Consider the following 15,154-nt stretch of genomic DNA (forward strand, 5'->3'; position numbering starts at 1 on the left):
GCCAGCGGAAGCGCTCTGCAGGCTGAAGTTGCCCTGCTACTGGGCAGAGACGTTAAGGTGACAGAGACCCAGCTGGAGATCCTGGGGCGTCTGGAGCGGCATCAACGCCACGCTCCACTTCTTACCCAGCCTGGCTCACCATGTTTGTTGATGAAGGAATGGAAACTCAGAGAGGCTCACCAGTCCAGGAAGCCCCCGAGCTTAGTTGCGTGGGCACCCTCACGCGTGGGCACCCTGGCTGTCTACGCCCACGCCTAACGCTGCAGCACCAGCACAGCACAAGATCTACAACTTCAGAGATCAGGTTGTGCCCAGACAGGGCCATCTGACAAATGCCCTCAATCTGGAGTCTCTGTGACCCCAAGGGCCGGGGAGGGGTGGTGTCCACTCATCTGTCCACATTCCTACCTGAGAGAGGGAGTCATGGGGGATGGAGGTTGCTTTACAACAGGGGACCTCGGGGCCCAGGCCGCCCCTGCCCACAGCCCTGCAGTCCAGCTTTCCCATCTGCTTCTGCATGGTCGGTCAAGTCCACCTTGGTCCCACTCCTACCCCACTCCCCACCCCTGCCCCCGCCCAGAACTATGTGACTAACGTGTTCCACACCAAGAGGCGAATACGGTCCTGGCCGCCCTCCCTAGAGAGAAGGGAGAAACGAGACATGAGGATTGTCTACTCTAACACAGGCTCAAGCCCCGCCACACCACCAGAGCAGAAGGCAGCCCACCACAGGCCCAGGCGTGGAGGGAGCCAGGGAGGCAGGGACGTATGGAGGGAGAAGGGCCTCGCATAGCCTCCCAAGGCTGTGAGCGTCACTCAGGAGACCGTCCGAGGCAGGAAGCACTGGCTTTAAAAACCCTGAGCCTCTTACCGGCTGAAGCCTGTGGTCAGGTTGGAGCCCCTGCAGCTCCGGCCTCAGCATGGGCGTGTCAGATACTACACTGTACCTGGAGGACTTCAGGAAAATGGCAGGTGGCTTCTCTGGACTCTGGGAGACCCTTTGGGGGGGGGGACAGCTTACAAGCCTGAATGAATACTGGGGCGTACTGGCCAGAAACCACGACTCGCTGCCGAGAAGGAGGAATGTGCACTCACTAGGTGTAAGGGGAGCAGGCAGGCTCGGCAGACGGTGGCCCAGGACAGACACTGCTCAGCACCACCCGCTCCGCGCTGTTTCCTTCCTCCCAGCAAAACGTGCAGAGAGAGCCAGGGCTCCATCCTCAGGAGCAGCATCACAGCCGGAGGGCAGCAGGCCCCCCCCATCACCCCAGCAGGAGGAACCCCAGAAAACATCCAGAGAGACTGCGAAAGTGAAGTACTTCATTCAATAACTTAAAAAAAAAGCAGATACAAAAGAACTCCAGTATAAAATACATAGCAAATTAAAATATATTATGTTCATACTAAATCTGGTAAGAAAAACATAATTTTATCACCGGGGATGACTTACACAACACAACTTGTTCTAGACGGTGACGGCCTGAGAGTTGTGAGGAGAAACATACCCTCGTGTGTGCCGTGGACAGAGTGTGGGGGGAGGGGAGGTCACTGCTGAGGCCACCTGGAGGCCACATTCCCTCACGGGGATTAGTCTCAGCTTAGCTGAGCAGGGATGCTGCCTCTCTCCACTCTGCCAGCTCCACAGGCCATGCAGGCCCGTCCTGAGTCACAGAGACTGCAAGGCTAGGAGGCGTCTGCAGGGAGGGGCACTCAGGAATGGGCGCCGGCCACACAGCTGTGTCCTCACTGGTAGAGGACCTTCACGCAGAACGTCTCTTCGTTCTTGTCCTCGTGGTCATTGATGTAGATCAGGATCTCCTCCTGCCCAGCGCTGACGCTTGGCAGGAACCTCAGGCCAATGGTGTAGGTCTCTCCGCCCGCCACCTGCAAGAGCAGGGCGATTTCAGTATTCACGCGGCTTCCACTCCTGTGCAGCAGGCAGGCGCGAGCGTGAAACACTCTCCACCTGTGGCGCATCCGGGCTGGTGGGAAACCCAGCACCTGGAGTGACAGAGGCTGTGAGGAGCCGGCAGGCCCACACCTGCCTGAGGCTGCTGCTGCTTGGTGCGGACTGGGGGACTGGGGACAGTGTGGAGAGCTGGGCGGTGCCCCTTGCCTAGGCGCCGTTCTGATAGCGGGCAAAGGAAATGAGGGATCACCCAGCCCACTAACCGACCGCCCCCTCAGTAGGCCCCATACCCCCATCACCCTCTCCCACCCTCACGGTTCTCCTCAGAGGGAAATCCACCTGCCTGTGGTGGCACAGGAGGTCAGGGTCTTCCAGTGCAGGGCACAAGGGCCGCGATGTCCACCTGCCCACCTGAAGCACTTCCCCAGAGGGTGTAAGCATCCCCAACTTCCTAGAGCCGGCCAGCTAGGAGCAGGTCCCGCTCCTGAGCATGGGGCTACCCCTCCCATCGAGCCCACCAGCCCTCGGGGCAGACCTGGAAGGAGCTCTCCTTGAAGTGCAGCAGGTCAGGGCGGTCACTGTGTAGGCGGTAGGTCCTCCGAGAAGGGTAGGGGTTGGTGTAGGTGATCTGCTTGCTGGCACCCTTCGCTTCGCCTGCCGCCATGGTGATCTCGAAGGCCTGGGGGAGGAGGGGGGGGCAAGACTCCCAATGGCTGCTGGCTGAGCCTGAGAACTCCTGAGCATAAGTGCTCCGCCTGGCCACGGATCCTGGGATATTCACCCAGAGAGGACAGGCCAGCCGTTCAGGGATCATCTCAGAGGGGCTCGTCCCATCTCGGCCTCACACAGAGCCTGGACCTGGGTAGCTGGGTCCCAGGGCCAGGCAATGCCATCCCCCACAAGACACAGCAGAGGCCCTAAGGTGCCTGACCCCACCGTTTATGCTGACCTTGGAGATGAGTGGCTGGCGGCAGGAGAGACACACGAGCCAGGACGCTACCAGCTGGTGGTAGTCCACGTCCACCAGGTTGAGATGGACAAAGCGGCTGCCAGCCCTCCTTGGCCTCACGCCCACGTGAAGGTCTTGGACCCCATGGGGTGGCAACACGAAGACACCTGCAGGGTCTGTCTTCGAGGACAAGGGAGAGAGAGAGAGGTCAGGGCACAGCCCTCTTGTTGCTAAGAGTCGCCTTTTAGTAATCCCGGAAGCCTCTGGGGGTATGTACTGGTCCCTCATCCTTAACACCACATCCAGCAAAAGGCAGTTTTCAAAAGAGGTAGCTCAGTAGGGAGGAGTTGTGAAAGCTGCCACCAGCTACCCTGGTGCCGCATGCCCCCACAGCCCACCACTCCCGTGCCTCCGCGGGCTAGGCAGGAAGGAGCTCAGAGAAGCCAAGAGACCCCCAACTCCGCCTCCAAGAAGGGCCATACCTTCAGCTCCTGAGGGTGGGAGGTAAAGGCTTTCACTTTCCTAACAGTCTGTGTCCCCCGTAGGACAAGGGACAGACGGGTCAGCTGTCCTGCGACACAGGAGACGTCCACACGCTGCAGGGAGTGGAGGCAGACCTGCCACGTCTGCACAGGCTCCGCCAGCCAGCGATCCCTGCAGAAGACAGGGGCCGTCCACGCATCTTAGCAGGGCAGCGACACCGGGAAAACAGCTCACCGGGGAGGGCTCCAGCTGGGAGCAGAGCAGCCACAGGAACAGCTGCAGAAGGCCACGGTAGACGGGAACCCTGTGTTCAGCGCCGGGGCTAGCCACCCTCACCCTAGCCTGGCATCTCTCGAGCTCGGGCTCTGCAGTTGGCCTGTTCTGTTCCCAAGGCACTGCTGGGCGTGAGGATGCTTGAGAAGTGCCTGCCAGCTGATGAGAGTGTGAGCTCTGTCCTAGTGGGCAGTTTGGAAAAACTGAATCACGCCCAAGCCTCAGGACAGTGGGGACCGTGGCTGGAGGCCACAGCCTGGGCTCAGAGCTTACATCAGGTGTCAGGTCTGAGATTCCGGGGCGTTACTGTAAGATGGGATGGGGTGATAGCATGCTCACGGGCTGCTACAAGGAACCAGGAGACATGTTCACATGGTGTAGGTGGCGCACTGTCCCTCACACCCCCCCCCCCGTATAGGTAACTCCCACCATTCCACCGTCAGAAGCCACGCAGAAAGCATCCTAGGTGGCTCCAGTTTTAAAGGGCTCCAACCGGAACTGTTTAGCTGGGCGAAAAGCCAAGGTGTGGCTTGCCCAGTCTCCAGGCGCGAAAGATGAAGACAAAAGATTAACGCAGCCACCCACAGAGGGGCTGCGCTCCAGATGACCTCAGGGTCAGTGCAAATCCTCTGAGGGGAGGGTGTGGTGAGTCATCTTGGGCTGGCTCTGGGTCAGAGGGCTGCACCGTGCCTTTCTTTGGGGGCACACATCATGCCATCTCTTGGGCTACTGTGCTACGCTGGGAGACGGCACGCTATCGCCAAGGCCTGGTTGGCCTCTAAGCCCAGCCTGACTCATCACTCTCCTCAAAGAGCGAAGTACCAGTACCCATCATGCCTGAGAGGAGTCAGGCCCCTTGACGTCAAGCCAAGACTGCCCATCCTCTGCCCCTTCCCCGACCTGTGTCTGTGCTTACGCGTAGATGATGACAAAGAAGTCTTTGATCTCCGGGCTTGGACCGCTGGCCACCTTAAGAAATACATCCTGTGGCTCGCCGGGGCCCTGCCAAACACAGCATGGGGCACATTGGTTCCCAGCCACCCGTGTCCCCCCACAGGGCTGCACGTGGCCAGGCCGGTGGAGCTGGGTGAGGGAAGGCAGGTGTGCACAGCCCTCCCCCATGCGGGGCCTTAATCTTCTCTACTAGTCAGGACTCACTATTATGCTCACTGCACAAGAAAATCATAGCTTCTTGATCTTATATTGATTTCAATAATTATATTCCTCAGACTCTATCTAGCTTCCTAACCAGTCATAATACAATTAGTGCCCCTACCCTCCGCATAATGGCAATTAGCAAGTGCCTCAATTACCGTGCTTAGTTCGTTCTGCTTCGTGCCTTTTCTTAAAATGTAAACTCACATAATCAAGGAACAGATCTGCTAGCAGAAAACCTGAAAATCTCAACCTGAAGCCTCTTCCTTGTAACGTCAGGGCACCCCTGCCGCCTCCCTCCCGGGCACAGCTGTGCAGGAGGAACCCTCATCCCGAGACCAAGGGGAGGCTGTGGGGATGCAGTAGAGACAGGAGGGAGGGGGTCCCCCAAAGGATCTGCTCAAGCCGGGGCTGACATGCATGGCATACCACGCTCTGGGCCTCACAGATGACGTTCGGGTCACTGCATCGAACGTGGATTGGGGGGTCGTCACCGGACATCCCTACAGGAGCACCTGGAAAAGGAAAAAGAGATAACTCTGTACTTACCCCAGAGTACAGACAGACAGACAGACAGACAGACACACACACACACACACACACACACACACACACACACACACACACACACACACACACACGCACGCACACACACAAATGCAGAGCTGCGGATGCTGACATCCTGACCCAGCCCATTCCTCAGCCCCTTGTCAGGCTGGCTTCCTCATGGTGGCTTGGTGCCGATGGTTCCTTGCTTGGGAGTGGCCACACATAAGCAAAGAGCCATCAACACTGAGCCACCCTGAGGATGCCACCAGCTCCACACACGCCCTCCTCGTGCTTGATGGGGATGGATCTGGGTCATGAGAGCCAGGAACTTCCTGTGGAACCAGCCACCAAATATGCACCTTGTCACCCAGGAGAAAGCTGGGAGCTTGTATTTCAAGCCAGGAAGGCGGGGCGGAGCCTTGGCGGTGCCCCTCACCCACTACTTCTTCCCGTTAGCTGAGCGTGCGTAGCGGCAGCCACAGGGGCGCATGGGACCTGCCTGGAAGCGTGTGCCGGGGAGGCAGGCGGATGGCCTTCTTCAGGAAGGTGAGCTCCGGGTGGTAGAAGCGGAATATCTGGTCCACCACGTGAGGCTGGGGCTCCACGGTCAGGCGGAGCACGGCAATGGGCTGGCCGCTCTCTGTCCGGAAAAGGACCTGCAGAGACGGGCATATGGTGGCTTCATGGACCCCTCTGTATAGCATGAGGACCTCACCATCACCCCTAAAGCGAGACCAAAAAGGCAGACATGGAGATTCATGGAATCCGCAGGTGCACAGGAGAGGGTATCAACGGACCGGACCCGGGGCGGCCAGCACCCAAGACGGGGAACACTCACGCATGTGCCAGTGCCGGAGCTGATGCAAGGCACACTCCTAAAAACGCCAGTGGGGACCAACTAGCCACCCGGTGCCAAGAACTACTCCAGTCTCCATTCCACCTCCACAGGCTGGGGTGTGTGAGCAGGAGCACGGCGGGGGGGGGGGTCCTCACCCTTAATCTCACCAGGTTTCATGGCAGCAGCGGGTGCTGTGTTTAGGGACAGAGAACGGCATGGGCCCTTCGACCCCAATGCGGGGAAGGAGGTGATGGTTAAACTAAGGGGTTTAGAACTGGTCTGGGCACCCCATCCTGCCTTCCCTGGTACTAACACCAGGCCAGCGAGAGCCTTCTCTTCCTGCCTGCTTTCTGTAGAGCAGAGGCAGCAGACCAGCCAGCTCCTTGTGGCTGAAGAGGCTGACACGAGAGCTGCCTGAGGGGCAGAGCTACCAGCTGCCTTGATAGCCTCTGCAGAGGAGACAACGGCCTTGGGACAGGCATCTCGCTGCAGCCGCAGAGATGTGGCAGGCGGCAGCGGCAGCAGCCGCATCCTGAGCAGTGACAAATATAACAGTAGCCATAGCAACAGGAGGCAGTTGAGCAGTTCAGAGTGGTCCCAGCAGGGACAAGGAAGATGGAGGGCGAGGGCCGAGAACTGAGGCTAACGGAGGCTGCATCGAGCCAAAGACAAGCTGCGCAGTTCCTGCCTGCTGGGAGAGTTCCAGAAGCTACCGACTCTGAGAACCAAGGTCTTAGGCTATCCTGCGCCCAGGACTGTAACAATGGCTGCTGTCAGAGGTGACGAGCCCCGGCTTCCCTAGCTTACACGAAACTAACAGTGAGCTAAGTGTCCAGCTGGCAGAGACCTGTAGCTGCAGAGGGTGCTGCTGCTGCTGCTGCCGACCCCGGCAAACAGCAAAGGGAGGAAACCGCATGGATCGGTACCTGAAGAGGGTCTTGCTGCCTAAGCAAAAGGACCCCGACTAGTTGACTGGTGACAGTGCTAACTCAGACACCATCTGCAGCATGAAACAATGCATGCGCTAATCCCACATGGCGAAGCCAAGGGCTGCTTGCAAAGCAGACTCAAGTTCTCAAAGGCATTGCAGCCTGGTGGGCGCAGTGCAAGGGTTGCACACAGTAGGATGCGGGAGCATGGCGGCCTTCACAGGGCAATGGTGCACACACAGACTCAGGAGCATGGCGGCCTTCACAGGGCAATGGTGCACACACACACAGAGACTCAGGAACATGGGGCCTTCACAGGGCAATGGTGCACACACACACAGAGACTCAGGAACATGGGGCCTTCACAGGGCAATGGTGCACACACACACACAGACACAGACTCAGGAACATGGGGCCTTCACAGGGCAATGGTGCACACACAGACTCAGGAGCATGGCGGCCTTCACAGGGCAATGGTGCACACACACACACACACACACACACACACACACACACACACACACAGACTCAGGAGCGTGGGGCCTTCGGGTCACCCTCTGTCCAGACTATACGAAGCAAGCTCTGTATGAGGAGCAGGGAGACCAAAGGACCACAAGGGCATTTCCTAGTTGGCCTTGACTCTCTCTAGAGACTGCAGCAAGAGAGCTAGTCCCTGCACTCAGGAGAGAGGGCCTCACCCCTCACAGGCAAGGGCGAGCCACTGACCCCGAGGGCACGGAAGTAGTGAGCTGCCTCTGCTCCCTTGCCTTAGGCAGGGGGCCCTAGTGGCCAGGACTGACGGGCTCAGCTACCACCAAGGCCCACGGCCTGGCCTACCTATCTACCAATCTATCTATCTTTGTGTCTGTCTATCTATCTATCTATCTATCTATCTATCTATCTATCTATCTATCTATCTATCTATCTATCTATATGCCTGCCTATCTATCTACCCACCTATCAGTCCTCTGACCTACCTACCCATGTATCACACACACACACACACACACACACACACACACACACACACACACACACACACTTAGAACGATGCCAAGTGGCCATGTGCTGTGACAGCTGAGTTTAAGGGACAGAACCAGCACCTTCAGAGCTGGCAACTGATCCATCCACCCATGCTGGACCCCGATGGGCTGTGCCAGTGTCTATGCACAGCTGTGGCCTCCTTGTCCCTGCCACATCTTATTTCAGTCTAGATCCCTACCCAGGAGGGAAGAGAGGGCGGGGTCAGGGAGCCTCAGCAGACGTCACACCTGGCTTGGTGGACTCAGAGACTCGACTTGGTCTAAGACTAAAAATGCCGAGACATCCCCGCCCTCCTACCTTGGCGTGTTTAGTAGGCATGGCACTGGACTTCCAATGGGGTCTGGACTCTGGGTCCTTCTCAGAGCTCGTCTGGGCAGGGGCCTGTGAGACACGGAGCGGCACATGGATGCGGTGACCATCGGAATTCGGAGCAGCCAGGGCCATGGGCTGCAGAGCGTCACCGCCCTGTCCTCTTGCAGGCTCTCGTAGCTTGATGCTGACTGCCAGCCTCGCCCGCCAGACTCAGTCACTGCCCTGTGGCCTGTCCACGGAGCCAGCTGGACACCCGAGGAACTGGGACGCCTCAAGCCCCTGGTAAGTGACTGCAGAGCTAACCGTTGAAGAGGTCAGAGCTTCAAGAGTCCTCCCCCTCACACGCTCACACTTGGCACGTGCCCCGCCCCCCCACCATGCACCCGTGCTGGCTCTGTGGCGCAGGGGAAGGGGCCGACCACAGGGGTGTAGCAGGTACGCCCCTCCCTGACACACACCAGGAGAGAGAAGGGTCCAGGCTGCTGCGCACAGCTCTGGAGAGAGAGGAATGCATGGGCGCTGAGTGACGAGCGAGGCAGGCACCAGTCAGGGGAGGTCCCCGGTGCAGACGTGGGCTAACCTTCCTGGCGCAGACACAGGGCGTAGGGACATTTGCAAATACAGGAAAATGCTCTTGCTCTTGCCACCTGGGTGGACGGCGCCTCCCTGCTCCGCCTGGGTCTTGCTTCGCACCTGGGATGGAGCCAGTGGGCCCACGGAGAAGTTCTGGTACTTGAAGGGGATGTGGGCCGTCTCCCGGGGACGCAGGTAGAGCTGGGGCGCCAGGCTGCCACGCAGGTGGAACATGTCCTCCTCCAGGGGCGTGTGCAGGCCGGTGGCCTCCTGGAAGTACCTCCACTCCTGGCTGCCCAGGATGATGCTAGAGGGAGGGGTGGGGGATGGTAAGGACCATGTTGTGTAGAGAAAATACACCCACCACCCCGAGACCCGCAGATGAGGGGACAGGGGACAGCCAGCCTGGCTTCCATGCCGGAGGCGTATCCGCCCGGGGTTCACACACACACACACACACACACACACACACACACACACACACCAGGTGGCAGCTCTGGGTGCACACACGCACGCACACACACACGCACGCACACACATACACACCCCGGTGGCAGCCCTTACCTGAGCTCCGGACTATCAATCTCAATGGTCACCGTGTGCTGAGTGTTGTGTGGGTTTTTAAGTGCGAACTCGAAGAACTCAGCGGTACCCAGGGTGGCGTACAGCGTGTGGTGGGCGGTGATGGCCTGGCTCAGCACGCTGGTGATGCTCTCAGCCTTGGTGCGCTCCCGGTAGGCATCGATGACCTGCAGGTCCCGTGAGTGCTGTGCACGGATGCTCTGCTGAGCCTGTAAAAACGGGGGGGGGGGGGGGAGGGCATCCAGCATCTTCCTCCTCGAGTCCCTGCTTTGCCGGCCCCCACTCTCCTGAGACACTGAGTTTCTTCTAGAAATCGATTTCCCTTCTTTACTCATGTGGTTTGGAAATGCTACCTTTCTCCCATACTCCTGGGATCTCAGGGTTTGTCAGAACAAAACCGAGTACCACACCCCAGCTTGCCCCCGTCCCACACGCTCCTAGGAGGCCCCTTTAACCACAAGGGAAGGTACCACGCACAGCATAGGGGATTAGGAACACTGAAGTCAAATAAGAACCATGTGGCCACGGGACTCACCTGGTGGGAACCCTGCATGGCGCCAAAGCCTGGCTGGGACAGCAGTCCACAGAGGACATGCAAGTCCAGTGTGGCAGCCCAGCACCCAGGGACCCCAGGCTGGGTTCACATGTGACAACCAGTCTATGAGGCCTGACAGCCTCTGGCCTCGAACCCTTGGGTGCAGTGGGCTGGAACACTGATATGCTCTCCCGTTGGCATGACAACGTGGGGCTGTTCTGCAAGGGCTCACCCCACCCCCGTGCCAGGGTCCCCGGTCTACAGCTGCACCGAGAACCCTCAGATCAGATCCGATGCTAAGGAGGCTGAGCGGGGAGGGTGGCTGCCTCAGCGGGGGCCTTTGGGTTTAAACCCATGTGAGGTGACATGGTGAGCTGAAGCTCTGTCCCCGGGTGTGGGAGAGTGACAGACTCTGGGGATGAGTGCAGCAGGGGGAGCCCCTCACCAGCAAGCTGATCCTGCGACTGCCAGGCTCCCCCGAGGACTCCTGCAGGCGCACCAGCCGCATCCTTTCCAGCTTGCGCCTGTGCGTCGCCGAGTCTGCCTCCCCGCCTGCAGCCTGGGGCCCCCGGCCAGCTCGCGTGTGCGTCAGCAGCATGGCGGCCAGCTCGCTGTCCACGTCGGCCAGCTTCTGCGCTTGGACCACACGTTTTCCTGTTGGGGGGGCAGAGAGGAGGGCTCAGGGGGGACGGTGGAGCACCAGCAGAGCCAGGGGACAACGGTCCCCAGGGACACTTCACCAAGATTTTCCGGGGGTGGATCTGCTCGGCGTCACTCTACTGATAAAGACGCAGATTCGAGGCCTGGTCCCTCGCTGCAGCAGCTCCCCATATTCACGGGCCCTCAAACCTCAGGAACTCTGATCCCAGTCCCCAGCTAACACCGCTAGATGATTTTCTAAGGGAAAAATCCAAATCCTCGGGTTTTGTAATTGTATGATAACACCCTCTCCTGAACCGTGGCCTCATGCAGGTGGGGTTGGGGGGGCATCACAACTACAGGGGTCTCCCCAGCCCCACCTGTGTGCCAGCAGCACAATCCCCACGTTCCTGCCAGAAACAGGGTTCCCAGATGCGTCACCACACAGGGCCAGCACCCCGCTACAGAGCCCTGCGGGGCAAAGCTCGGCTGTTCCTCTACTCGCCCACCGCTCCCTGTTTCCAGGCTCCTCACCGCTGTCCTATTTTAAATCCACTTAATTGCTTTTCCAATGCCACAAGTTGGCTTAGACGTCTTAAGTGGCCGCCTGAATGAACACTTTGTATGTCAGAGCGCGGGCGTGTTGAAGGAAGCCCGGTCTGGATCCTGGTCTGAGGAGCCTGTGGCCGTGACCCAGGAGAAACGGCAGACCGGGGGCAGCCACACAGCCAGGGTTCAAGGGACAGCACATTCACCCCAACAGATGTCCCCCACTCCAAAGCAGCCAGAAATGGGGTTCTGGAGGAGCCATGGAGACCACGCTTCTCAAAGCACAGGAAACACCTAGAAGTTCTCAGGGTCTCATGTGAGCTCCGCCTCAGGGAACACGGGCTCTCTGGCTCTTGCAGGGAACCCTCTGCCCATCGAAGAGACCGCAGGGCCCCTGACTCCAGGGCTCCTTCTCAATGGGCCGTCACAGCTTCCTGTGTTGGTCGGGGCGGCTAACCAGGAATGAAGCACACTGGCCGGGGCGGCTAACCAGGAATGAACCATAGTGGTCCTAAGAAGGGAACCCAGGCCCAACCTTACACCTCACCCTAACCATCCACGCGATCATGTGACCTCCCTTGCCTTAGTTCACTGAATATTAAAACAAGGGGCTGGCCTGGAACAGAAGGGGCGTACATGGACCGTGGGTCCCTCTGACCAATTGCCAAGCCCACAGCCTCTCTCTGTGGGAGAGTGCACAGTTCTGCCCGTAGAGTCAGGGATTAGATGGGGAAGATTCCCACTGTCCCGGGACACGCGGAGTCTAGAGGCTTCGCTGAGCTCCAAGCCGTGGCTCTGGCATCCTGTTCTCAAGACGCAGTCTAAGGCCACAGTCCACGGAGGACAGAGCTGGGACTGCCCACGTAAGAAAGCTCTGGGCGTCACCATCTGCAACACCTGGGCTAAGGGCCACTCAGAGAGCACAGCATCCTTTTCCTTCGGATGACAGCGGCTCACACTCAAGCCCTTGGGCCTTCATGCCTGAGGGAGCAGAAAGACTGCAGAGACCTCCCAGGGAGGCATCTTCCTCAAACCCAGGACATCCCCGACCAGACTCGAGTCTGTCACTCTAGCTCCATCAACAGGTGAGGAACCAGTGAGGAGTTTCTAACCTGCTTTTAGAAATCAGTGTCGGGGCTAGGGAGGTGGCCCAGTGATTAGTGTTTACTGTGCACACACAAGGCCCTGGGCACCCATGTAAAAAGTCAGATGTGACAGCACACCCCAGTAATCCCAGTACAGGGAGGTGGAAACAAGAGGCTCGATGCTCATTGGCCAGGCAGCTAGCCAATCGGTGCGTTCTAGGCTCAGTAAGAGACCCTGCCTCAGAAAGTAAGGTGGAAAGCTATAGACACTCAACGCTGACCTCTGGCCAACATACATGCATACACACACATATACACACGTGCGCACACACATACACACACACACACACACACACACACGCACAGAGGCTTCTGACTCACTGAACCACCCACCCCATCTGCACCCAGCATGTGGCCGCAGACTCAACTCACGTCTGGGGCCTCCTGGTACGAGGAGGCTTCCCCCCAGGGAAGAAGCTGGCTCCATCATTTGAGATGACCCGAGACCTGGATGGTGGCAGCGAGCTGGAATCTCTTGCTCTCGGCTCACAAGCGTGACCTGAATGAAAAGCACCCTCGTGAGACAGGGGCCCAAAGCGGGGACCGGCAGGCCACACCAGCTCTCCCATACGGAGCCCGGGGCAGCAGACGCCTCTCCATCTCCACTCTCAGACTCACTAGCACGCCAGGGCGGCAGCTGCTGCCCTCCAGCATCCTGCAAACATGGGGAGGGGGCAGGGGGGGGTAAGAGATCGGCTGTCTCTGCACTGTCTTCTCCAGGCTTGGGTTCCGCCCCCCATCCCACCCCCACCACCCCACCCCCACCACCGCCGCTGCCACACTCAAGGGGTCTCCGTTTGATCACACACAGTTCATGGAGAACGCCTCCATCTCTAAGCCGGGCCTGGGAGAGCTGAGGCTCTAGGGAACAGGCCTCTCCACACGCAAGCGAAGACAGATGGGATTTCCTGTGGGGGCTTCTGCAGAGCGGCAGTGGCCTCGGAGAAGGCTTGGCCATGCTGCCTGCCAGCAGATCCGGGCCGGCACTTTGAGATGCCACAAGCGGTTAGATCCCTGAGGAGGCAGCATCTGCCCACGGGCGCACTCTGGGAGCACAGGCCCGCACCTCCACAGGGGTCCCTCACTTGGGGGTGAGCCACATCCAGACTGAACCACCCAGCTGCCCAAGCACACCTGTGCTGCACGTTCTGCCAGGCACAGCAGGGCAGGGTGGAGCGATGCTGGCATGGCATCCTGGCTGCCGCCTGGGACGGGCAGCTGCAGGAACTCCTGCCCAGGCTGCCCGCCTCTCTCTCTGATGTCACCCTGCCCACTGTACCCCCCCCATTCACAGGGACCTCTTCCTCATTCTAGATGCATCCCCTCTTCACCCTCCTCCTACTCAAAGGCTTCTGTTTATATGACATCTCAGCATGGGGCTCATCTTCAGGCCCAGAGCCCTCCGGGCGACCCAGGCTCTCCTGGGGACAGAGGTCGTACTTTTGATCTCAGCTGCCCGAGAGATGCATCCTTGTGGATGTGGGCTGAGGTGGGCTGGGCAGGCTTCCATCCTCCTTGGGGTCGAGCTGGTCTGTACGCAGCTGAAAACGGGGTGGCCCCAAACCCAAGGACAGAAGCCTGGATTTCAGATTCCGCAGCTGGGTACCCCAGCTGCGTCGGGGCCATGCAGGGCATCCCTCCAGAAAGACTGGGGAGGACAGAAACTGTGTGGCTGAGCAGGGTCAGCGAGTTCAGCAAGCAGCTCACCCTCCGTGAGAAGGCAGAGAGTACGCAAAGCCTCTTCTGCCAGAAGACTCCTGCCCCGGTCATTTTTAAATGGGTCTCTGGCATCCCTTGGCTGCCTGGTGCCTAGCTGCCTCTCCTGCAGGCCACAACCGTTCCTCAAAACCAAACCTCTACAAAACACCGGAGCCCCGTCCTTCTCTCGATGCTGCAGGAGCTCAGCACCTTCCAAAGCTCGCAGGACACACAAATGCCAGGCCAAGCCACCTCCTCCCAGCCTGAGATGAGGTATCCACTCTCATGGCTAGCTTCTGTGTCCAGGGTTAACTGCCACACTCCTGGGTGCCAGAGGGCAAGGCTGACCTGCCCCCAGGATCTCTTCCCAGCAGGGAGTCATCCTAACTGGTGTCGGGGCACCTGACCCCCTCATCCTGCCCCCGCCCCAGCTCTGGCATTGGTTCCGTGGCCCATGGTGACACAGCGACCTCAGCTGTCACTTGCTCAGGTGTCCTTGCCACTTCCCCACCGATCTTGCCGCTGCTCGCTGCTCTCTGGGGTACCAAGACACCCGATGCCCACCCCACCCCACCTGGCTGCCTGTGTCCCGCCCACACACTCAGAGCCGATCCGGGCTCCTCGCTCCGCCTTGCTCCTTCCTGTACATATACAACGTGGAGGGCGGCAGCCTGTGAACTTCAGGGCCCTGGCAAGCTCTCTGTCACGCCCTGGGGAATCACTCCAAGATGGAACAAGCCTGGAACACTGCGGCTGGCGTGCTCTCTGAGTTGGCGGAGGATTTGTCCCACGTGGGGAGTGAGTTCGGATTTCCCCCAGCTCTCTTGACTGCCATCACCTGGTGGCCAGCGGGTCCCTCTATCAGACCTCGGCTCGCACCCACTTCTCACCAAAGCGAGCACTGGCCTGGGACAGACACCGCAGACACACACCGCTCCAAGGGACAGACCAGGGAAGCCACGTCAAGGTTGAGGTTGGTCTACACGGCATGG

At 59.2% G+C, this 15,154-nt stretch overlaps 1 protein-coding gene across 1 annotated transcript in view; it reads right to left on the reverse strand.

Annotated features, from left to right (window-relative positions):
* Positions 1-1,303: 1,303 nt before the first annotated feature.
* Positions 1,304-15,154, reverse strand: part of Nphp4 (nephrocystin 4) — an 82,075-nt gene continuing 68,224 nt past the window's right edge. The window contains 13 exon segments of the mRNA XM_005079263.4: positions 1,304-1,884; positions 2,445-2,588; positions 2,859-3,038; positions 3,341-3,512; positions 4,531-4,616; positions 5,199-5,284; positions 5,818-5,974; positions 8,427-8,510; positions 9,135-9,321; positions 9,579-9,805; positions 10,577-10,785; positions 12,837-12,870; positions 12,872-12,963. Of these exon segments, the coding sequence (XP_005079320.1) occupies positions 1,744-1,884; positions 2,445-2,588; positions 2,859-3,038; positions 3,341-3,512; positions 4,531-4,616; positions 5,199-5,284; positions 5,818-5,974; positions 8,427-8,510; positions 9,135-9,321; positions 9,579-9,805; positions 10,577-10,785; positions 12,837-12,870; positions 12,872-12,963 (1,799 nt within the window). The 3' untranslated portion in view covers positions 1,304-1,743.

Source organism: Mesocricetus auratus, unplaced genomic scaffold (assembly GCF_017639785.1).
Source record: "Mesocricetus auratus isolate SY011 unplaced genomic scaffold, BCM_Maur_2.0 Super-Scaffold_100042, whole genome shotgun sequence".
NCBI classification, from domain to species: domain Eukaryota; kingdom Metazoa; phylum Chordata; class Mammalia; order Rodentia; family Cricetidae; genus Mesocricetus; species Mesocricetus auratus.